At 42.6% G+C, this 19,195-nt stretch overlaps 1 protein-coding gene across 1 annotated transcript in view; it reads right to left on the bottom strand.

The window, feature by feature from the left end:
• Positions 1-19,195, bottom strand: part of GUCY1B1 (guanylate cyclase 1 soluble subunit beta 1) — a 481,270-nt gene that overhangs the window by 60,765 nt on the left and 401,310 nt on the right. Inside the window, exon 12 of the mRNA XM_086962339.1 lies at positions 4,553-4,707. Coding sequence (XP_086818465.1) covers positions 4,553-4,707 — 155 coding nt within the window. The remainder of the gene's footprint in view (positions 1-4,552; positions 4,708-19,195) is intronic.

Here is a 19,195-nt window from a genome sequence, read left to right as displayed (position 1 = left end):
GAGAACCCCTGCTCACCCTCTTGGCAATGTGGCACGAGCAGTAAGGCTTATCCCGGAGGCAATGTGCAAAGCGTTTGCGCAACACACACACAGCAGCAACACACTAGGCACACCACAAAAAGGAACTCCACACAAGGTTATACATAAAAATAGCCTTTGTATTACCATAAACACATTAGATTATAATCACACAGATAGACTGTGACAACTGCAGTATTTACAGGGCATTATATACACATGACAGGGCCACGTGGACCTCTGTCAGAATCGGCACTTAGTAAAACTGTAGCACAAAATAATAATTGCAGAACACAACCAGTAACTACTGGTAAAAGGTAAGAACACACTACGCAATACTAATTATCCTAGGCATAGATCACGCAGTGAAACATAAACTGACTAGTATAAACTACACTAGGCAAAACAACCCCCCAGCATGAAAACACAGTTAGAGGTATCACAGGCATAAAGGCATTGCACATTACGCATAAATCACATTAGGCATTAGGTAATCACCATCATAAACACATTATACCATCGCCTTGCGCAAGAATCACAAAAGTTACTGACCCCAGGCCAACTGGCCTTCGAAGGGGCTCAAAAGCCCTTTGTCCCAAAAGTCAGGGCTGGCTGCACACGCAGCCAAAGAAGAGTGCGCAAGAGTTTGGGCCTAAATGTGGCAGCTGCCCACTACTTGCTGGGCAGCTGAGAAATGAATGGGGCGAAGGAGTACGCCGCACTCCTGAGTCCAAAGAACCTGTCCCCTCAAAATGAAGAACCTAAATGATGCAGCTGCCCACTAATTGCTGGGCAGCTGGAAAACTGAGCATTGGCACCAGCGTGCCTCCTGACCCCCACTGGGGCTCCTTAATCAGCCAATGCCCTCACATTGCAGCTGCCCACTGACAAAACGGGGCAGCTGTGAAGATTCGCAGGCTCTGGCACTCACAGGGCCTGTGGGGTCCTACTTAGGGATTTGTGGCCTACAAATTAAACTGTCCCCCTTCATGAGGCACGAGGGCGTGACCGCCACCAAAGAGGACACGGCCTCTAACTATGGCCCTCACTACATGGGCAATCCCCAGAAGACTCTGTCCTGCATAGTACCCCCACTGTACGTGGACTCCAAGGGGGCACCGTTCTCTTCAAATGCCCCCACATTGTATTTCAACTCGTTGTGAGGGCGCTCCTTGAATCTTGACATACTAAGTCCCTGACGGGGTGGGCACACCCTAGGGATGTCGAAAACGGCAAATATGCGGGGTGGGCACCCGCGCCAAAAATCGGGCACAAAGGCAGGGGGATCCCCACCCTGGGGACTCCCTCTGGACAGTGATCGCAGCTCCGTGGTGCAGTTCAAAACAGAAGAGCTGCTCAGGAAAACAAAGCGCTCCCAGGAGGAAAAATAAGGCACCTCCAGGCGCTACAGGCAAAGTCCAGTGAAAAGTTATTTAGGAATGCAGGGGGTCGCAGAGGCTGTGCTCAGGGGCTAGCTCACAGGGCCCTCCAGCAGGGAGGCAGTCGCCAGTGGCGGTCCTTCTGGTGCCCAGCAGCAGCAGCAGGCCCCCCTCAAGTTAGGTCACAGAGAGAACATTTCACATGGGGTCACAGCCCCTTCTTATACACAAATTCCCTTTGTCTTAAGGGTGCAGGGCAGGGGGAAAACCAGATGCAACTGGTTCTGGAGCACTTTGTTGTGCTTTGCCTCTCTCCCTATTCACAGGACAGGCTAGGGACATCAGGCGCACCACAGGGGGCGGAGCCAGCATTGTGGAGGGAAGGCACAGTACTATTCAGGTCCCAGGTGCACTCCTCCCACCCATCTACTGCAGATCTCTCTATTCACCACCGGGCAGACCCATCCTGACTCCTGGAGCCAAGCACACCAGCCAGCTCCTGTCACTCACAAGCCATACAGGCAATCCACATTCCCTGCAAACAGACATGCCAACTTCTAGAAGTGTCACTTCTCCACTAGACACAATAAGTCTGCGCACACCATTACGCAGCATTTATTCTCACTAGTGCGCACATACCAAACTCGCCCCTGCACTCCTCTCACATCAGGAACTACCATGGACACACATATCCCCCATGCATTCCTAGGGGAGGGCAGGCCAATCTCACCACATGCACTCAAGACTGTGCACGCACTTTACACTGGGACACCGTGTTAAAGTGCGCGGAAGCCAAAAACAACTAACACCAGGTCACATTTAAAAGCAAAAAGTTTAGGGGTGAACCTGCCAAAAGGGCCAAGTCCAACACTGCCTCAGTAGAAAACTGTATTTCATTATTATTTTCTCTTCTGTTCAAGCTGTTACTCGACTTACTAATGAATAGGCCATTCTGCCCTCACATACCTATCTGAATGTATAGTTTCTGCTCCCATGTTAGGAGAAGCTGAGACCCAGCACAGTGGCCATGGTTTCCTGATAACATGTACCCATCTGGCAGGTGTTAGCTCATCCTACTGTGCCTCTTTGTTCATGTTCAGCCCCCAGGCTGGTAGTTTTCCATGGTGGGCATGGTTGTAGGCTTCTGGGAGGAATGATTACTCACAGTAGACGGTTGTGGGGCCAGTCCCTCGACAGACATCTTAGGGTGCAGGTCATGATGGACTCCTCTGCAGAGTATTGCTAATAAAGATGTACGTTTGTATTCTCTACTGTCTGACCCACTCTTCATTCTTGGGAAGGCATAGCAGGTGGTTGTAAGTAACCAGAGTGGCCCCTAAGGGCCACTTCTTTCAATTAGTGGAGGAGCCACCCCTACTGATTGAAGCAAAACCAACAGAATACATTTTTCCTTTGTAGTGTAAGGTGCCACTGCCAAAAACTATGAAGATGACAAACCAAGATATCAGCACAGGGCAAGAACACCAGACTGAACAAAAAGCTTGTGGGTAGTGTTTACTGACAACTACCTCTCATCCCTCCTCCACTGAGTTACCTTTTGTGCAGCAGTCCTTCGGTTTGCCTTCAAGGTATGGATTCATACAATACGCAATAACAGCACACAAATTCACAGGTATGCTGTGGACAGTTGCCATCTTTTCAAACCCACGTTGGAATCCTGTTCCTTCTTTTGCCCTCCCAACTCTCTTCTGGTACCACTTTCACCCTAAAGCTAACAGTGTGTAGAAACAACCTACAGAGAAAAAGAGCACTTCTAGAATATGAGGGAGCCCCTTTACATCTGGAGAATGCCACAAAAAGGATAATAGATTGGTAACAGGGGAGAGCAGTGATGTAGGCAGGCGAAGGGCCTCAAGGTACGTGCATCAGATATACAGAGTGTTCTAGGGCAGTCCTTGTTTTTGTTGAAGTGATTTGGCTATTTGTGAAAGATGCCAAAAAATACAAAGAAGAAGAAAGACTCGACCATAACAAAACATAGTGAGAGAAGAAGAAGCAGTGACAACAGTATGGAGAGCAGCACAAAAAAAAGACTGGAGACTGCTAAGGGGCTTGATGTTTCCAGCGCTAGCATGGTCTAGCCTTAGACATGAGGAGCATGATGCAAATGTTAAGGCTTTCTGGGAGAGGTGCATGGAAGTCAATTCAGTGAAAGGCTAAGCATAACAGACATGACATCACACACACTCTGACCCATGGTGCTACCAAAGTGATGAACCATTATCATGCCTTTAGTTCCAAAAAACACCTCTTATTTACTCGTGAAGGGCCCGGGCAAGGCAAAAAGTAGAAACTACAGATTTAGACATTTGGCCTTATTATGACTACCATAGTCATGGTGCCAGTCTGTGGACCGCCAGAGTGGTGGACGACTCACGCTATGATGACATGGGCAGTTGGAATGCCACAGGGCCACTGAAAACGCAAAGGAAACATGATCCCGCAGCAGTTGTGCAGCGTTCTGAGGTGCAATATGCTGGCTGTGGCACAGTGGCACCGCTAATCATATTACGAGTTTCCTCACTGCGGCAGTTTTCATGGCTGTGACTCCGCCATGAAAACTGTGGCGGTGAGGAAACTAAAGGGCTCCTACAAAACACTCTGTTTCTTCAGGGCCTGTGGGTGCACAGTATGTGCCCCCTGTTCCTGCACGGCATGGACTGCACAGTCCATGCCTTGCAGGAATGTTCTTTGGCGCTCCTAATGCGGCGCCTTTCAAAGGCTCAGATATGCCAAAGGACTGCTCACCAGACCACAAATTAACTCGTCATCAGGCGGGTGGAATGCAGACAAGATTGGTGGCGTGGCAGCCCACTGCCACACTGCCAAACTTGTAATAAGGCCATTATCTCAGTCCCCTACTTACTTTATGCGTCTTCCTTCAGGACCATGGCCGAGTGTAAAAAGGGGTACCAATGGATAGGACCTTATGTACCCGGGGTAGCAAAACTGGTGTACATGGAGCGGCACACAGGTGTTTTTCATAGCAAGGTATTACTGGTGTTTCTGGCATTCAGTAATTTGTGCTTTCTGCACCATGGGCTATATTAGAGAAAGTTAAATGACATAAAACAGTCCCTCAACTCTAAGCCAGCGCTCCTGCTCATGAGATGGCCTCAAATGCTGTTTCTTACCTGTATGTGTATTCTGATACATTAATCTTCCCCTTTTCTCCTGTGGTTTCGGTTCTGCTTGTTAAATTCACAGTGTTGCCAAAAAGGCAGTAGCGTGGCATTCTTTGACCGATAACTCCGGTAACAACTTCACCAGTATGGATCCCAATCGTTATCTGAAAAAGAAAAACACACATAATCTGATACAATTTTGAATCCACCAAACGTGGGACTACTATATTTCTGATTCCGTTCAGCTTTATTATATGGTTGGAATAATGTTTTCACAAACTATTTTTATTTTATATGAGGTATTCACTTGAGTTGTCCTTACAGAATATGAGAAAGTACATTGTACTGAGCTGCTGTTACTGGAATCAAAGTCTTGATGATAATAGGGATGATGGTGGGATACATTTCTGTAAACACTACCAGCAGTAAACATTTGCGGCCGGATGTGTAAAGAATACCGCTAAATTAGGAATCTCCGTCTAACCTAGAAGTCAATAAGACTCTAAAATCTGCACGACAAAATAACTGTGTGTTGACGTAATTTCACCTTTTCTGAAGTATTGGTTGAATTGACATATCACCTAAATATATGTGTGCTGGCAGTATCTGAACTGGTCATTGAATACATAACATAACATTACATTTTCAGGTATTCCAAAAAGTAGCTGCGCATTTATGGTTTGCAGTGAAACGTCATGTAGCGATTCTAGAAAAGATCTAAACAGCACCTTGTCACTGGAATACAAACTACTCGATTTCATATAGAGGAAGGCCATTGAAAGTGAGAATCGGTTATAAAAAAAAACCCTATACCTCTGTCAGAGGGATTGTTTTTTCCGTTTTCCCTTACTGCTGCAATGCCAATAACCTAAAGGTTTATCTCAGTCCACCACGAAGAACTTCCCTGATATGCTGCTAATTATTAACCTAGAAAATTATATGTCCTCTTCTTCCATGGCTGTCAGGGTGTGACATCACTGAACGCAACAGAAAGAGTGAGAAGCATGGCAAAATATCCACCCCCATGCTGGGTTCCCAAAATAATTACTCTAGTGGAGTCTGACCAGGTGACGGGACAGGATGGATCGAACTCATTAAGAAATGGACAGCCAGAGCAATCCAGATGAATGCTCTAGTATTAGAACATAACTTACGGGCTCTTAATGGACGGACTACGTTGGATCGCGATGGGGCAGTGACCTACAATAGGCTAGGTTGCCCATCTTGAATTGACTATATTCTTTTAGATATACAATCATGGGCTGACCTAATTGATATGGAGGTTAGGCAGTCTTCAGATAGTGACCACAATCCATTATGTATGGAAATCCATTGGGTAAAAGGGATTGATACAAGTGGAAAACCAGAGATGATTACCAAAGAAGTTTTCCCTACAAATGATAATCAGAAATTAAAATGGAATGTGGTCAAGTGTGATGAGGAGAAACTCCAAAGTATCAAAGAGTTAGTCTCAGCAGAAACCAGCAGCCTTACTGCCTTGGTTTCAGCAACATTTAACCAAGCTGGACGTAGCCTGCTAGTCTCCTATAAAAACCTAATAACTAAACTAGGATTTTTTTTCTGTAAGAAGCCCCGGGTGAAATCACGGTTCAACCGTGAATCTTCTAAGAGCAACCCCTGGTATACGGCAAATTGTAGGAAGAAAAGGAAAGCAATTACTCTAGCGATAAAAAGCAAGGACCCTGTGGCTGTCCGAGTGGCCAGAAAGGAGTACTCCGATAGTATAACATTAGCAAAGAAAGATTGGGAGGAGGAGCACTGGCAGCAGCTTAAGGTCGCAGCCCGTGGGAAAAACTCCATTATTTTCTGGAAATTGATTAATGCTCTTGACAGAAGGGGGGTAGAACCAATTTTAAACCATATAACCGAACAGCAATGGTATTCCCATTTTTTAAATTTATATTGTGAGGACAGTCTGAAAAGCTCGACAATATCCCCAGCTTTAGATCCTCATAGTAAGTTTTGTATGAAGCCAAGTTCTAAGGTAGACCCATTCTCCCAGCGAGAAGTTCAGGATGCCATCTCAAAACTATTACCAGGGAAGGCGGCCGGGCCAGATGGCCTCCCGGGGGATTTGCTACTGCATGATCCTAAACTATGGGCAGAGTTCATAGCATGTTTGATGAATTTGATCCAGCATGGTCATCCTGTCCCAGAATCCTGGAAGGGTGCAGAGGTTATTACCATATAAGAAGGGTGAAAGAGATGACCCTGCCAACTACAGACCGATAAGTCTAATAGATACCATCCAAAAGGTAGTTGGCAGGGTCATCATAAATCGTACCGAAGCCTGGCTTGTGGACAAGGACATTTTGTCCCACTTCCAGGCTGGGTTCAGGCGCAATGTCGGTGCAATGGACCAGGTCTTTCGATTCTGTGCAGTCTGTTGGAAGTCAGTATCAATCGCCAAGGGTAGTCTATACTTGGCTTTCATAGACTTGAAAACAGCATTCAATGTTATTCCACGCGCCAAACTCTGGTCAATCCTATTTGATATGGGTTTCCCCAGCTATTTGCTGCAGCTTATTATTAAACTCCACGAAGGAAACTATGCAAGGATTCGCTGGGGAAGTCAGGGCCAACTGACAGAGAGGGTACCGGTCAACAGAGGAGTGAGGCAGGGATGTGTAATGGCTCCAACCCTGTTCTCCCTTTTTATAAATGGGGTGGTGGACCATCTGAGGGAGGACCCCGCTGATGCCCCCGTCCTTGCAGGCGAGAAAACACCTACACTCCTCTTCGCAGACGATACCCTCCTGATGTCCAAAACCCCTATGGGTTTGCAAAAACTGCTCGATCGTTTTTGTATTTTCTGTAAAGATCGAGGGTTGACGGTAAACACCACCAAAACAAAGCTGAAGGTATTGTCCGCCAATAAAAAACATAGGAAGGTTAACCTCTCGTTGAGTGGCACACCCCTCGAGGTGATGGATGACTTCGATTATCTCGGAGTGAGACTTAGCAATAATATGAGTTGGAATTCCCATATCTCTAAAATGGTTTTAAACCTTAAAAGGGTCTCAGGAGTGATATTAAAGAATCAGCGGCTCTCTATTAGCAGACCCATAGCCCCTGTCTTAGCAGTCTATGAGGGGAAAGCGCTAGCAGTGGCAGTATATGGCTCCGAACTTTGGGGTGCGGAGAACACCAAAGCACTGGCTGAAAACAAGTTTATAAGAGACATAGTCTCGCTGCCTTTATCGACCCCTTTGAAACCATTATTTTTATACTTGGGCAAAAGAACGATCTCTGACTTAGTCCAAATTCGCCCCTTGTTATATTGGGTGCGGCTTAGAAGGACCCCCGAACTATCCAATTATGCATTAGTGTTGGATGAGCTAATTAGTTTGAATGTAACCAATAAAATAAAATGGCTCAACAATTTAAAGAAGTTGGTGGTATGTATAGGTCTGGGTGATTGTTGGACCTCCCAAACCCCCCCGTCAAAACAAATTGTTAAAAAACTTTATTGGGATTGGGTTGAGGCAAAAGAATTAAAGAACCCAAATTGGGGCTCCGTGACGAATAACTTCCTCGACCACAAGCCCCTCAGGAAGCTAGAGTCATTTTTGGACTTTATTCAGACCCCCTGTTTCTGAAATTAAGATATGGTATCCTCCCCCTCAATTCATTTAAGGAAGGGTGGAAGGGAAGGAGGGAATCTGACCTAAAATGTCCAGGCTGTTCTTGCTGGAAAGAATCTCTTGGCCATTTTTTGTTTGCATGTGCCAAAATGGCTGAAACGTGTTTGTAGGGAGCTAGGAGTCAGGGACCACAGATCAGCAATGCGTATCATTTTAACCAACACTTCTTCCATGTATATTGTTTGTGGGGTAGCCAAATATCTGGCGAGCGCTTGGTTTACCAGGTCGAAGTTGCTACCCAATGTTTGATCAGTTCATCTAGGAAAAGAACCTTTTATCATGTCCATTTTTAACTTTTTTTATGGATTTGTAATACTTGTAATATTGTCTTATGTATTTTGTATGCTTGAATGTTCGTACTTTTATGAAATATTTTTCGAATAAAATATTACAACAAGAATATGAGAAAATACATTGTACTGAGCTGTTGTTACTGGAATCAAAGTCTTGATGATAATAGGGATGATGGTGGGATACATTTCTGTAAACACTACCAGCAGTAAACATTTGCGGCCGGTTGTGTAAAGAATACCGTTAAATTAGGAATCTCCGTCTAACCTAGAAGTCAATAGGACTCTAAAATCTGCACGACAAAATAACTGTGTGTTGACATAATTTCACCTTTTCTGAAGTATTGGTTGCATTGGCATATCACCTAAATATATGTGTGCTGGCAGTATCTGAACTGGTCATTGAATACATAACATAACATTACATTTTCAGGTATTCCAAAAAGTAGCTGCGCATTTATGGTTTGCAGTGAAACGTCATGTAGCGATTCTAGAAAAGATCTAAACAGAACCTTGTCACTGGAATACAAACTACTCGATTTCATATAGAGGAAGGCAATTGAAAGTGAGAATCGGTTATAAAAAAAAACCCTATACCTCTGTCAGAGGGATTGTTTTTTCCTGTTTTCCCTTAATGCTGCAATGCCAATAACCTAAAGGTTTATCTCAGTCCACCACGAAGAACCTCCCTGATATGCTGCTAATTATTAACCTAGAAAATTATATGTCCTCTTCTTCCAGGGCTGTCAGGGCGTGACATCACTGAACGCAACGGAAAGAGTGAGAAGCATGGCAAAATATCCACCCCCATGCTGGGTTCCCCCAATATTACTCTAGTGGAGTCTGACCAGGTGACGGGACAGGATGGATCGAACTTTCTGCTTTTCTGAGATACTGCTGCCGCTGCCCAGGGGTCACAGGAAGAATGTAGAAACACCTTCCGAGCATTGGAACCATGTAACAGACTCAGCGACTCTCAGAGTATATCGACGTGTATAGGCTGTGTTCCCGATGCTGGGTTCTATCAAGCTGTTGCCATTGCTAAGGGGCAGCTCTTAGCATCAGAAGCGCTGGAAGGTAGGAAGAGATCCAAGACGTAGGGTGATCACCTGTAGCGATAGTGTGCAGGCCTGACCCTGATGCCACTGCTGTTGCACTTGGAAGGTAGGAAGAGATCCAAGACGTAGGTTGGTCACCTGTGGCAATAGGGTGCAGACCTGACCCTGATGCCACTGTTATTGCACTTGGAATGGTAGGAAGAGATCCAAGGCGTAGGTTGGTCACCTGTGGCGACAGGGTGCAGGACCGACTCTGCTCCCACTGCTATTACGCCCGGAGATCTTCATGTGACCCTCCCGGCTTCATTTGGCACAGACAACCGTCCTCACTGCAACTGCTGTCTGCACCACTAACTCCATCAATGCAGTTGTAGAGCATTGTGTGCTTGACGTCTGATGAAGAGAGCGGTTTTGCGAGTTTTAGAACAGATTCTAGGTGTCATTCCCTAGCAGCGCCTTGGGGGCTCTGTCTACTACCTTAGTCTTAAAGCTGCTACAGTGGCCCAAAACAATTCACTAGTTGCCACATGGACTGGTTGCGTGAGTAGCTACTACAGCCTCATCAGCCTGTAATATACTGAGGCGTTTGCTTAATGTTCTCTCCTCTTCAACAGCCTTTAGGAGGTGCCCAATCTTCAGAAGTCAGTAAGGCATGGTCTACTCCTCCAGCCAGTTGCACTCTTGCTATAAGCACAGCCGGTGCAACAGCCCCTGGCCGGATCGCTGAAATAATATCGAGGGACAAAATATCGACTTGCAAAAATATCGTGGACAAAATATCGACAGACAAAATATCGAGTTTGTATCTACAAACAGGTAAGTACAAAAATATAGTTTTAAAAAATATCGACTTCATTAAAAACAGTGTTAAATTAAATTAATATTAAAATTTAATTACTAAAATATACTTAAAAATACTTAAATTAACTTATAATAATTAAATCATAAATGAAATTCATAAAAATAAATTTTTACAATCATATTTGTTAAAACATATATATATATAGTAACATACTATAATTAAATAAGATACTATTGTATTACCGTACGATAGCAGAAGTGTAAAAAATACTATTCCCACTCCAAAGAGTGCAAGCGTAGGGAAAACATTGGATAGCGTAGGGGTTAAAATTACTATTCCCACTCCAGTGGGTGCAACAGTAGGGAAAGCGTTGGATAGCGTAGGGGTTAAAATTTCTATTCCCACTCCAGTGAATGCAACAGTAGGGAAAGGGTTGGATAGCGTAGGGGTTTAAATTACTATTCCCACTCCAGTGATATTTGATATTTGATATTTTGTGGGTATTTGTAAAGCGCAAGCGTTCGCTCCCAGGGGAGCATCATGGCGCTGGGCGAGTTGCGGAGGAATGACTGAGGAAAAAGTGGTGAATGAAAGATAGAGCTAAATGGCAGCCAGGACAGAGGAGTCTGATAGTTTGTAGACCCATGTCTTGAGAAGTTTCCTGAAGTTGTTCTCATTGTTAATGACTCTAAGGTCGATGGGTAATGTGTTCCAGGCTTTAGCTGCCAGAACATTAAAGGATTTTCCTCCTCTGGTCTTGTATTTAAATCTGGGGATTTGAACAAGGTTTGTCCCAGAAGATCTCAAGCAGCGCGAAGGGTTGTAGCGCTTGAAGCGATTTACAAAGTAACGGGGTCCTGTGTTTTGCATGGTTTTATGGACTGTGAGAAGCAGTTTGAAAAAGATTCTTTTGTGCAGTGGCATCCAATGAAGTGAATTCAGGGCTGCAGATGCAGATGACCTTCTGGGGAGTTGTAGAACCAGTCGAGCTGCAGCATGTTGTAAGCTCTGCAACTTCCTGAGGGTAGATTTTTTCACCCCAGCCATAAGGCCGTTGCAGTAGTCGAGTCGGGAAAGTAAAAGGGCCACCGCGACTGACTTTCTGGCTGCAATTGGGAGGAAATCAAAGAATTTCCTCAGAGATTTTATTAGTCCAAAGCATCGACCGGCAGTGATCTTGACGTGGTCGTCAAAAGTAAGGGAAGAGTCAAATTGTACGCCCAGATTTCTGGCTGATGTAACTGCACTAGGAGGGGCCTCGGATCCTGTGGGCCACCAATCTTTAGGAGAAAAAGAAGGATTTTTGCCTATTGGGATAATCTCTGTCTTTGCGCTATTGCATCTAAGATGATTAGTGTTTAGCCATTCAAAGACATCAGAGAGGCAGTTTTTAAAGCGGAGCTCTGCGTCCGTACGCTGTTTGTCAATGGTGACGACCAATTGCGTGTCGTCAGCGTAGGACGTGACCAGGATCCCATGTGATTCTATCACAGCTAAGAGGGGTGCCATGTAGATATTAAAAAATAGGGGGCTCAATATGGACCCCTGGGGCACTCCAGATGTAATTGGCTTTTCGCTGGAAAGATGTGGTCCTAGTGCCACAGTCTGGGACCTATTTGAAAGGAACGATGAAATCCAGGCCAGGGCTGAGTCTGTCACGCCAATCTCTCGCATTCGATTGATTAAAATAACATGCGAGATGGTGTCGAATGCCGCTGTAAGATCCAACAGGATGAGGACAGCTTGCTTGCCCTCATCCTGTAGGAATTTAATAGAATCAGCAAGCTCGATTAAAGCTGTTTCGGTCGAGTGACCGGAGCGGAAGCCCGATTGCTGTGGGTGCAAGATGTTATGGGCTTCTGTGAAGGTTTTAAGCTCCTCGTGCACTAAATGCTCCGTGACTTTGCCCAGGAAAGGAAGTAAGGAGATGGGCCGCATATTAGTCAAATCTGTGGATGGTTTGTTCTGTTTTTTCAACAGAGGTTTGACAGTAGCCTTCTTCCATTCGGCAGGTACAATTCCGGATTCAAGGGATTCATTAATGATTCCATTAATGTGGGGATTGACTGTATCAATCAGATGGTGGAGGATGATAGGGGGGCAGGAGTCTGTAGGTGCTCCTGATTTACAGGCGCGAATTGCCTTGCTTGTCTGTTGCAAGGATACTGGTTTAAAACTGGAGAGAAGGGGGTAATTGACTGTGACTTGTGTGATGGTCGTCGGAGGTAGAGGAAAGTCTTTCTGAATGTTGACAATTTTATCAACAAAGTAGTCTGCAATTTGGTTGCAGAGACTCTCTGACGGAGGTATGTCAACGGTAAGAGCTTTTGGGTGGGTGAAGGACTTAACTATAGTGAAGATGGTTTTTTGGTTTTGGCGCGCTTCCATTATGAGATTAGTGAAATAGTCTTTTTTAGCTGCTTTGATGTCAGAGAGATATACTTTTCTCTGTTGAACATAGCGAGCTTTGGAGGCCGTGTCATACGTTTGTCTCCAGTGTCTTTCTAGTCTCCGACATTGGAGGTGGCTATCTGCCAGGGTCTTGGTGTACCATGGGGCATTGGGTTTTTTCTTCAGTGGGTTTTTTCTTCAGTGGGTGCAACAGTAGGGAAAGCGTTGGATAGCGTAGGGGTTAAAATTACTATTCCCACTCCAAAGAGTGCAACAGTAGGGAAAGCGTTGGATAGCGTAGGGGTAAAAATTACTATTCCCACTCTAGTGGGTGCAACAGTAGGGAAAGCGTTGGATAGCGTAGGGGTTAAAATTACTATTCCCACTCCAAAGAGTGCAACAGTAGGGAAAGCGTTGGATAGCGTAGGGGTAACAATTACTATTCCCACTCCAGTGGGTGCAACAGTAGGGAAAGCGTTGGATAGCGTAGGGGTTAAAATTACTATTCCCACTCCAGTGGGTGCAGCAGTAGGGAAAGTGTTGGATAGCGTAGGGGTTAAAAATACTATTCCCACTCCAGTGGGTGCAACAGTAGGGAAAAAGTTGGATAGCGTAGGGGGTTAAAATTACTATTCCCACTCCATAGAATACAACATTAATACTTCATAAATAATTATATAATTTATTATTGAATATCTATTAATAATTAATTAAAAATAATTAATATTTGTATACAATTTATTAATTAATATATTATATTTACTAATTAACAATAATTATTTCTATTGATCACCTATTAATACTAATTATAAATATTTACTATTAATTATTTAATAATGAAAAATTATTTAACAATTATTTGAAATTAAATAAATATAAATTAATGTAAATAATTAATTATTTATAATTTAATCACTTCCCACCCAATTCCCCTATAAACTCACAACCCGCTACAAAAATAATTTAGTAAAATTTACATAATTACCAATTAATCAATTAATTAAAATTACTTACCAATTAAAATTTAATTAATTAACTATTATAAATTAATTAAGTATTAATTTAAATTTACTATCAATAAATAAATTTAAATATTTAATTAATTATAATTAAAATACTTCCCACCCTATTCCCCTATAAACCCACAACCCGCTACAGAATTAAATTACGCAATGATTATAAAAACAAAAATCATTAATAAAAATTAATTATAACATAAATACACACTTTTCACACATATTATACCATAAAAATACACTATAAAAAATTTGATATTATTAAAAATTCGATATTTTTTACTATCTATATTTTTAACAGTCGATATTATATCACTTACCTTAAAAACGATATTTTGGTCATCTATATTCTGTCCTGTCGATATTTTGTCCAGTCTATATTTAAAAGTCGATATTATGTCCAGTCGATATTTTTGAGTCGATATTATGTCTGTGCACCCCCCTGGCCATGTGAGTGACAGCAATGTAAACAGCTGCTCTCATAGAACTCCCCAGATATGCCCTCTTTCCAACCTTTCCCTGCACTCTCAAGACGAACAGATGCAGTGGCACCACAGACATATAAAGAAAGGAAAATCTCTGCAGGTGAGTAAACTGAGTAGCTGACAGCAACAAAATAAAGGATGACGAACTTGGAAAAGAGGAAGAGGAAGGAGTCTACATAGCATTGCTTACAGATACAATTTACGATTAGCATTTGTCTATACACTTGATGACTATCTGAACTACCTGGAGAAATAAAATATCGCAAATCAAATCTAAAAAAGGATGTTTTTAGAGATTTGTGGAATTGTAGGGTCAGGTGTACAATATCTGGTCGCAAATTGAGACCAGGATATTTTTGACCAGTATAGATTTTTAAGAACCGACCAGTGGACTAATAGGTGGATTCTAAAAAATCCGAATTGTGATGAGTTGCAAAATTACAACTCACTAGGATTGCAAGCCATCACAGATATAGCAGCCTGCTGGGGCCAGCAGACGACTGTATCTGTGATTGTCTTACAATAAAGGAAACTCTTCCTTAAAGGAAATGGGACTCAGCGAAAAAAGAAAATTTTACTTTTTGTTGTTTGTTTGTTTGTTTAAGAATTGGCAGTCGTCCTGTGGACCCAACAACATTTTACATTTACACAGGGTAACCATTTTCAAGAGGACCCTTTTCCTTTTATTAATGCATTGCCACCTCCTTTGAGGTGTTGATCAATTATTTAAGTTTTCCAAACAGAATTTGGTTGCAAAACATCAAGATATTTGATGACTATTTGGTATTTGGTAGGGACGCCTTCAACAAACCCCTTCAAGATCCCAAATGGGTATCTTATTGCAATCCCATTCTAGGACTCAGAAAAACTTTTCCGATCTCTAAAAAGTGATTACCACATAAGAAAATAAGAAAAAGAATTTTAAAAGTCTACTTTGCCACTGTTAAAATGTGTAGGCCCTAATTCCGATTTCGTAAAAATCAAGTTGCTATTTATTGCATCTCATAAATAACGATATCACAGGGTTCATCATGTATTGGGTGCGATAAATAACACCTATCACAAGTTTTAAAGGAATAAGATGAGAATTTTGGTGCTTACCGCACCAAAATCCACTTTGTACCATACATTTTATGAAGGGTGAGATCTTTAATGCACCCTACGTGCAATAAATAACGCGCAACTCGTAATTCCGAACCATGGGCCTCATTCATGAAAAATTACCGTATTTTCCGGCGTATAAGACGACCCGGCGTATAAGACGACCCCCTACTTTGCTTAATAAAATGTAGGTTTTATGCTATACTCGCCGTATAAGACTACCCCCACTTCCAGTGCAGTCCAACGCAGTCCTGCATAGCCATTTTGAGAATGTATTTTATTTTATTTTGGCTCGTACTTTGTTTGCTTTGTATGCTTTTGTAACCTGCACACTTATCACTTTTTCTCCAGGAATGTACTGATTGCTACCTCATGTATTTTGTCACTTTTGATCCATGTAACTTAATGTTTGCTTTGGTAATTTGTCCATTGTTATTGTTGCTAACATCAGCCCATTGTTATATAATGAAGAAGCAGTCTGACACCTTCGGGTGTAGTCTGCGCTATGTAAAAACGCATGAACACATTCCTTCAAATTTAGCATCCGGCGTATAAGACGACCCCTGACTTTCCAAAACATTTTAAGGGGTTAAAAGGTCGTCTTATACGCCGAAAAATACGGTACGCATCGCTGCATGAAAACAGCGATGCGTCACTTTTCACTGCGCCCTCCTTGCGACACCAATGATGCGTCATATTTACAGTATGACGCATCATGGCGCAAGGAGTTACAGATACGTCAGTATTTCTGACGTGTCTGTATGGGGCAAAAGTGACGCATTGCTGGAGTGTGTCACAAAAGTGACGCAACTCCAGCAATGTGTCCTTTCACATGGGCCTGCGTCAGTCTTACGCCTGCTGTGAGGCAGGCGTAAGAAATTGACGCATTTGTGTCCTAGAAGTGGCGCAGTGAAATCTTATAGATTTCACTGCGTCACTTCTATGACCCTTTCTTGCGTCAGAACGCCCCCCTGCATACATTATACGTGGCGTAGGTATAATGTAGCGCAGGGGTTTACAAAGTGACGCATCTATCTAGATGCGTCACTTTGTAAATATGGTGCAACAAGGCACATTTTTTACGCCACTAGTGCTTCACAAAAAGTGACGCACCGGCGGCGATAAAGTTACGCACGGCCTCATAAATGAGGTCCCATGTGTACACAGGAGTTTGTGCAAGGGTTGGAAAAAACCAACCCCCTCACAATCAGGGAAATAGAATTCTGGCCCGTAATTAGGGAACACATTTATTAAAAGGAAATGGCTTATGTTTATTTGTTTAGGGGCGCATCACTAAGCATTTTTAGGTGGTGTTAAAACACGTCCTTGGTAAATAGACCAATGCTTGAAACAACTTTTACGACTGCCATTATGAAAGCAGGTATGTGAACGAAATAATATGTAACAAGAATGCTGGTCTATATCTTAGCATAAAAGCTTCAGCTGGGATACAATGGCATAAAAGTCCCATTAAAGTACCAATGGAAAACACTACATTGCAATAACATAAAACCACAATAACACACCAGGAATGCAACATGCCAATAACTTACAATGAAGTAACACAACACACTTAACACAACAAGGCAAAAGAGCACGTCATGAAAAGGCAATATGAAAAGTACAACAAAATGAGAATACAGACACAATACACTAAGGACCATAATTATGAGGCCCTTGAACCGCCATTGCATCACTTGTTGTGACGCAAGAGCGGCAGAAACCACAAATCAACGGACTTTAGCAATTGCTTCTAGGTTTTGAGAGAAACACACATTATAATAAAGTTCAAGTGCAAAGCAATCATATGTCACTGTAAAAAATGGTAACATAACACTGTCTGAATTCTTCAAATACAACTCTCAGTTATGGCCGGGCCCATGTAGTAAATTTGCATATCCCATGCTCACTTTATGAGATCGCGTCCTTTAACTTTTACCTCAGTTAGAGTAGACAGCTTAACATTATATGTGGAGCATACGTTTAATGGATGTCCTGAGTACTCTTTTGGGTTCTCTGAGTTTTCTGAAGTTTTGAGTGAAATCCTAGCAAATAATTCTCCACCACAGTTATTTGTGATTCATAGTCCATGTTTATGTTAAACCATAGGCAAAAACAAGAGGATAAATATGATCACTCAGACCAAGCTCACTTAGGTTGCATTTAATATTCAGGGCTCTACACAAAATACCAACATTATGGCACCGAACCATATGGCTCCACTCGCTCGTCCCCAATATCATTGCACAGTTTTCAAGGGAATTTTCTAAGCCAGCTGTGTGCACCTAAGTCCATAAAAAGGGAACAGCTAAAGTGTTATTTTACTAGTGAACATCTGCAAATGGGCCGTATGAAGCAGAACTGCTTTTCCCTAGCCTTCTAACTATTGATTTCTTGAAGAATGAAAAGTCAGCATGTAGAAAGCTAGAACGGAAATGGAGGTCTTCAAAAAAGTTGAAGACCTAGGGCCAGATGTAGGACGGCAAATACCGGTCGGTAATGGCCGATTTCGGCCGTTACCGACCGGTTTTTGCTGTTTGACATGTAGGGGGCCTTATAGTTACAGAATCGGTATATTTACCGATTCAGTAAATTTACTGATTCTGTAAAATACCGAATCGGTAAATTTACAGAATCGGTAAATACAGATGTAGGTGGCCCTTTAAACAGTGCCACAGGCCCTTACCGATTTTTTATTTACCACCAAATACTATTTGGTGGTAAATAACGAATACCTGTGTACATGCACATCTGTGCATGTACACCTATGCCATGTGGCACACAGACATGCCCTAAGATCATGACTGTGTGTCACATGGCACACAAGCCTGAATCAGGGGTGCAACAGGGTGTCAAAGTGACACCCTGTCCCCCTTGCAAAATCGGTAATTTTACCGAATCGGTATTTACCGATTCGGTAATTGACATTGATTCCTATGGGCCTCAAGGCCCATAGGAATCAATGGCAATTACCGAATCGGTAATACCGATTCGGTAATTACCGAATCACACAGATTTGGTAAAAATTAGCGATTTTTTACCTACAACTGATTTACCGAATCTAGAATACAGAATCGGTAAAATTTGGTATTCTAGAGTCGGTAAATCAGATTTACCTACATCGGGCCCCTAGTTATTTATAAAAAGCCCTTCAGACGTTATCTCAATGACATTAAAATAGCCAAGAAATTGCACATTATTGATGGATTAGACAATGCTGTCAACTCATCTAATGAATTGTACAAGAGTCTCAAAGAATTCACTAATTCCTTCTCCTGCAAAGAATCTATTCCTGCGTCGCAAGACTTAATGGAAGATTTTGTCTTTTTTTAATGTAAAAAATTACCAAAATCTACAACTCTTTTGAAAAAAGAATTATACATGAAATAAAATAAAAGCATGTTTTGGAGGAAACTGGCTGTCCAGTGCTGTTGGAGGAGATTAATAGGGTGACACCAGATCAATTGAATTGCCTTCTAAATCAAATTAAGTCTGGGTCGCCTGCATATTTTTCTCCACCTTGCATTATTGCTATTTTGGTCCCGGTCCTTACTCCTTGCCTCACTGAGTTATTCAATCTCTCTCTGGACCTAGGAGCTATCCCAGCAGAATGGGAATCTGCCAGGATGAAACCCATTAAAAAAAGCCAACAGCAATTTATAATACGTTAGAAAACTTTAGACCTATTTCCTTGCTTCCTTTTTTGGGGAAAGTCATGGTAACTTTGGTGAATTCACAACTGATAGCCTTTTTGGAAAATCATAATGTGCTTGACCCTACCCAGTCAGGCTTCCGTTCATCATATAACACAGAGACATCACTGGTGGAGGTCCTAGACAATATA

Source organism: Lissotriton vulgaris, chromosome 3_1 (genome assembly GCF_964263255.1).
Source record: "Lissotriton vulgaris chromosome 3_1, aLisVul1.2, whole genome shotgun sequence".
Taxonomy (NCBI): Eukaryota; Metazoa; Chordata; class Amphibia; order Caudata; family Salamandridae; genus Lissotriton; species Lissotriton vulgaris.
The sequence above is the reverse complement of the archived record's forward strand: the minus strand, read 5'-3'. Positions and strand labels throughout refer to the sequence as shown.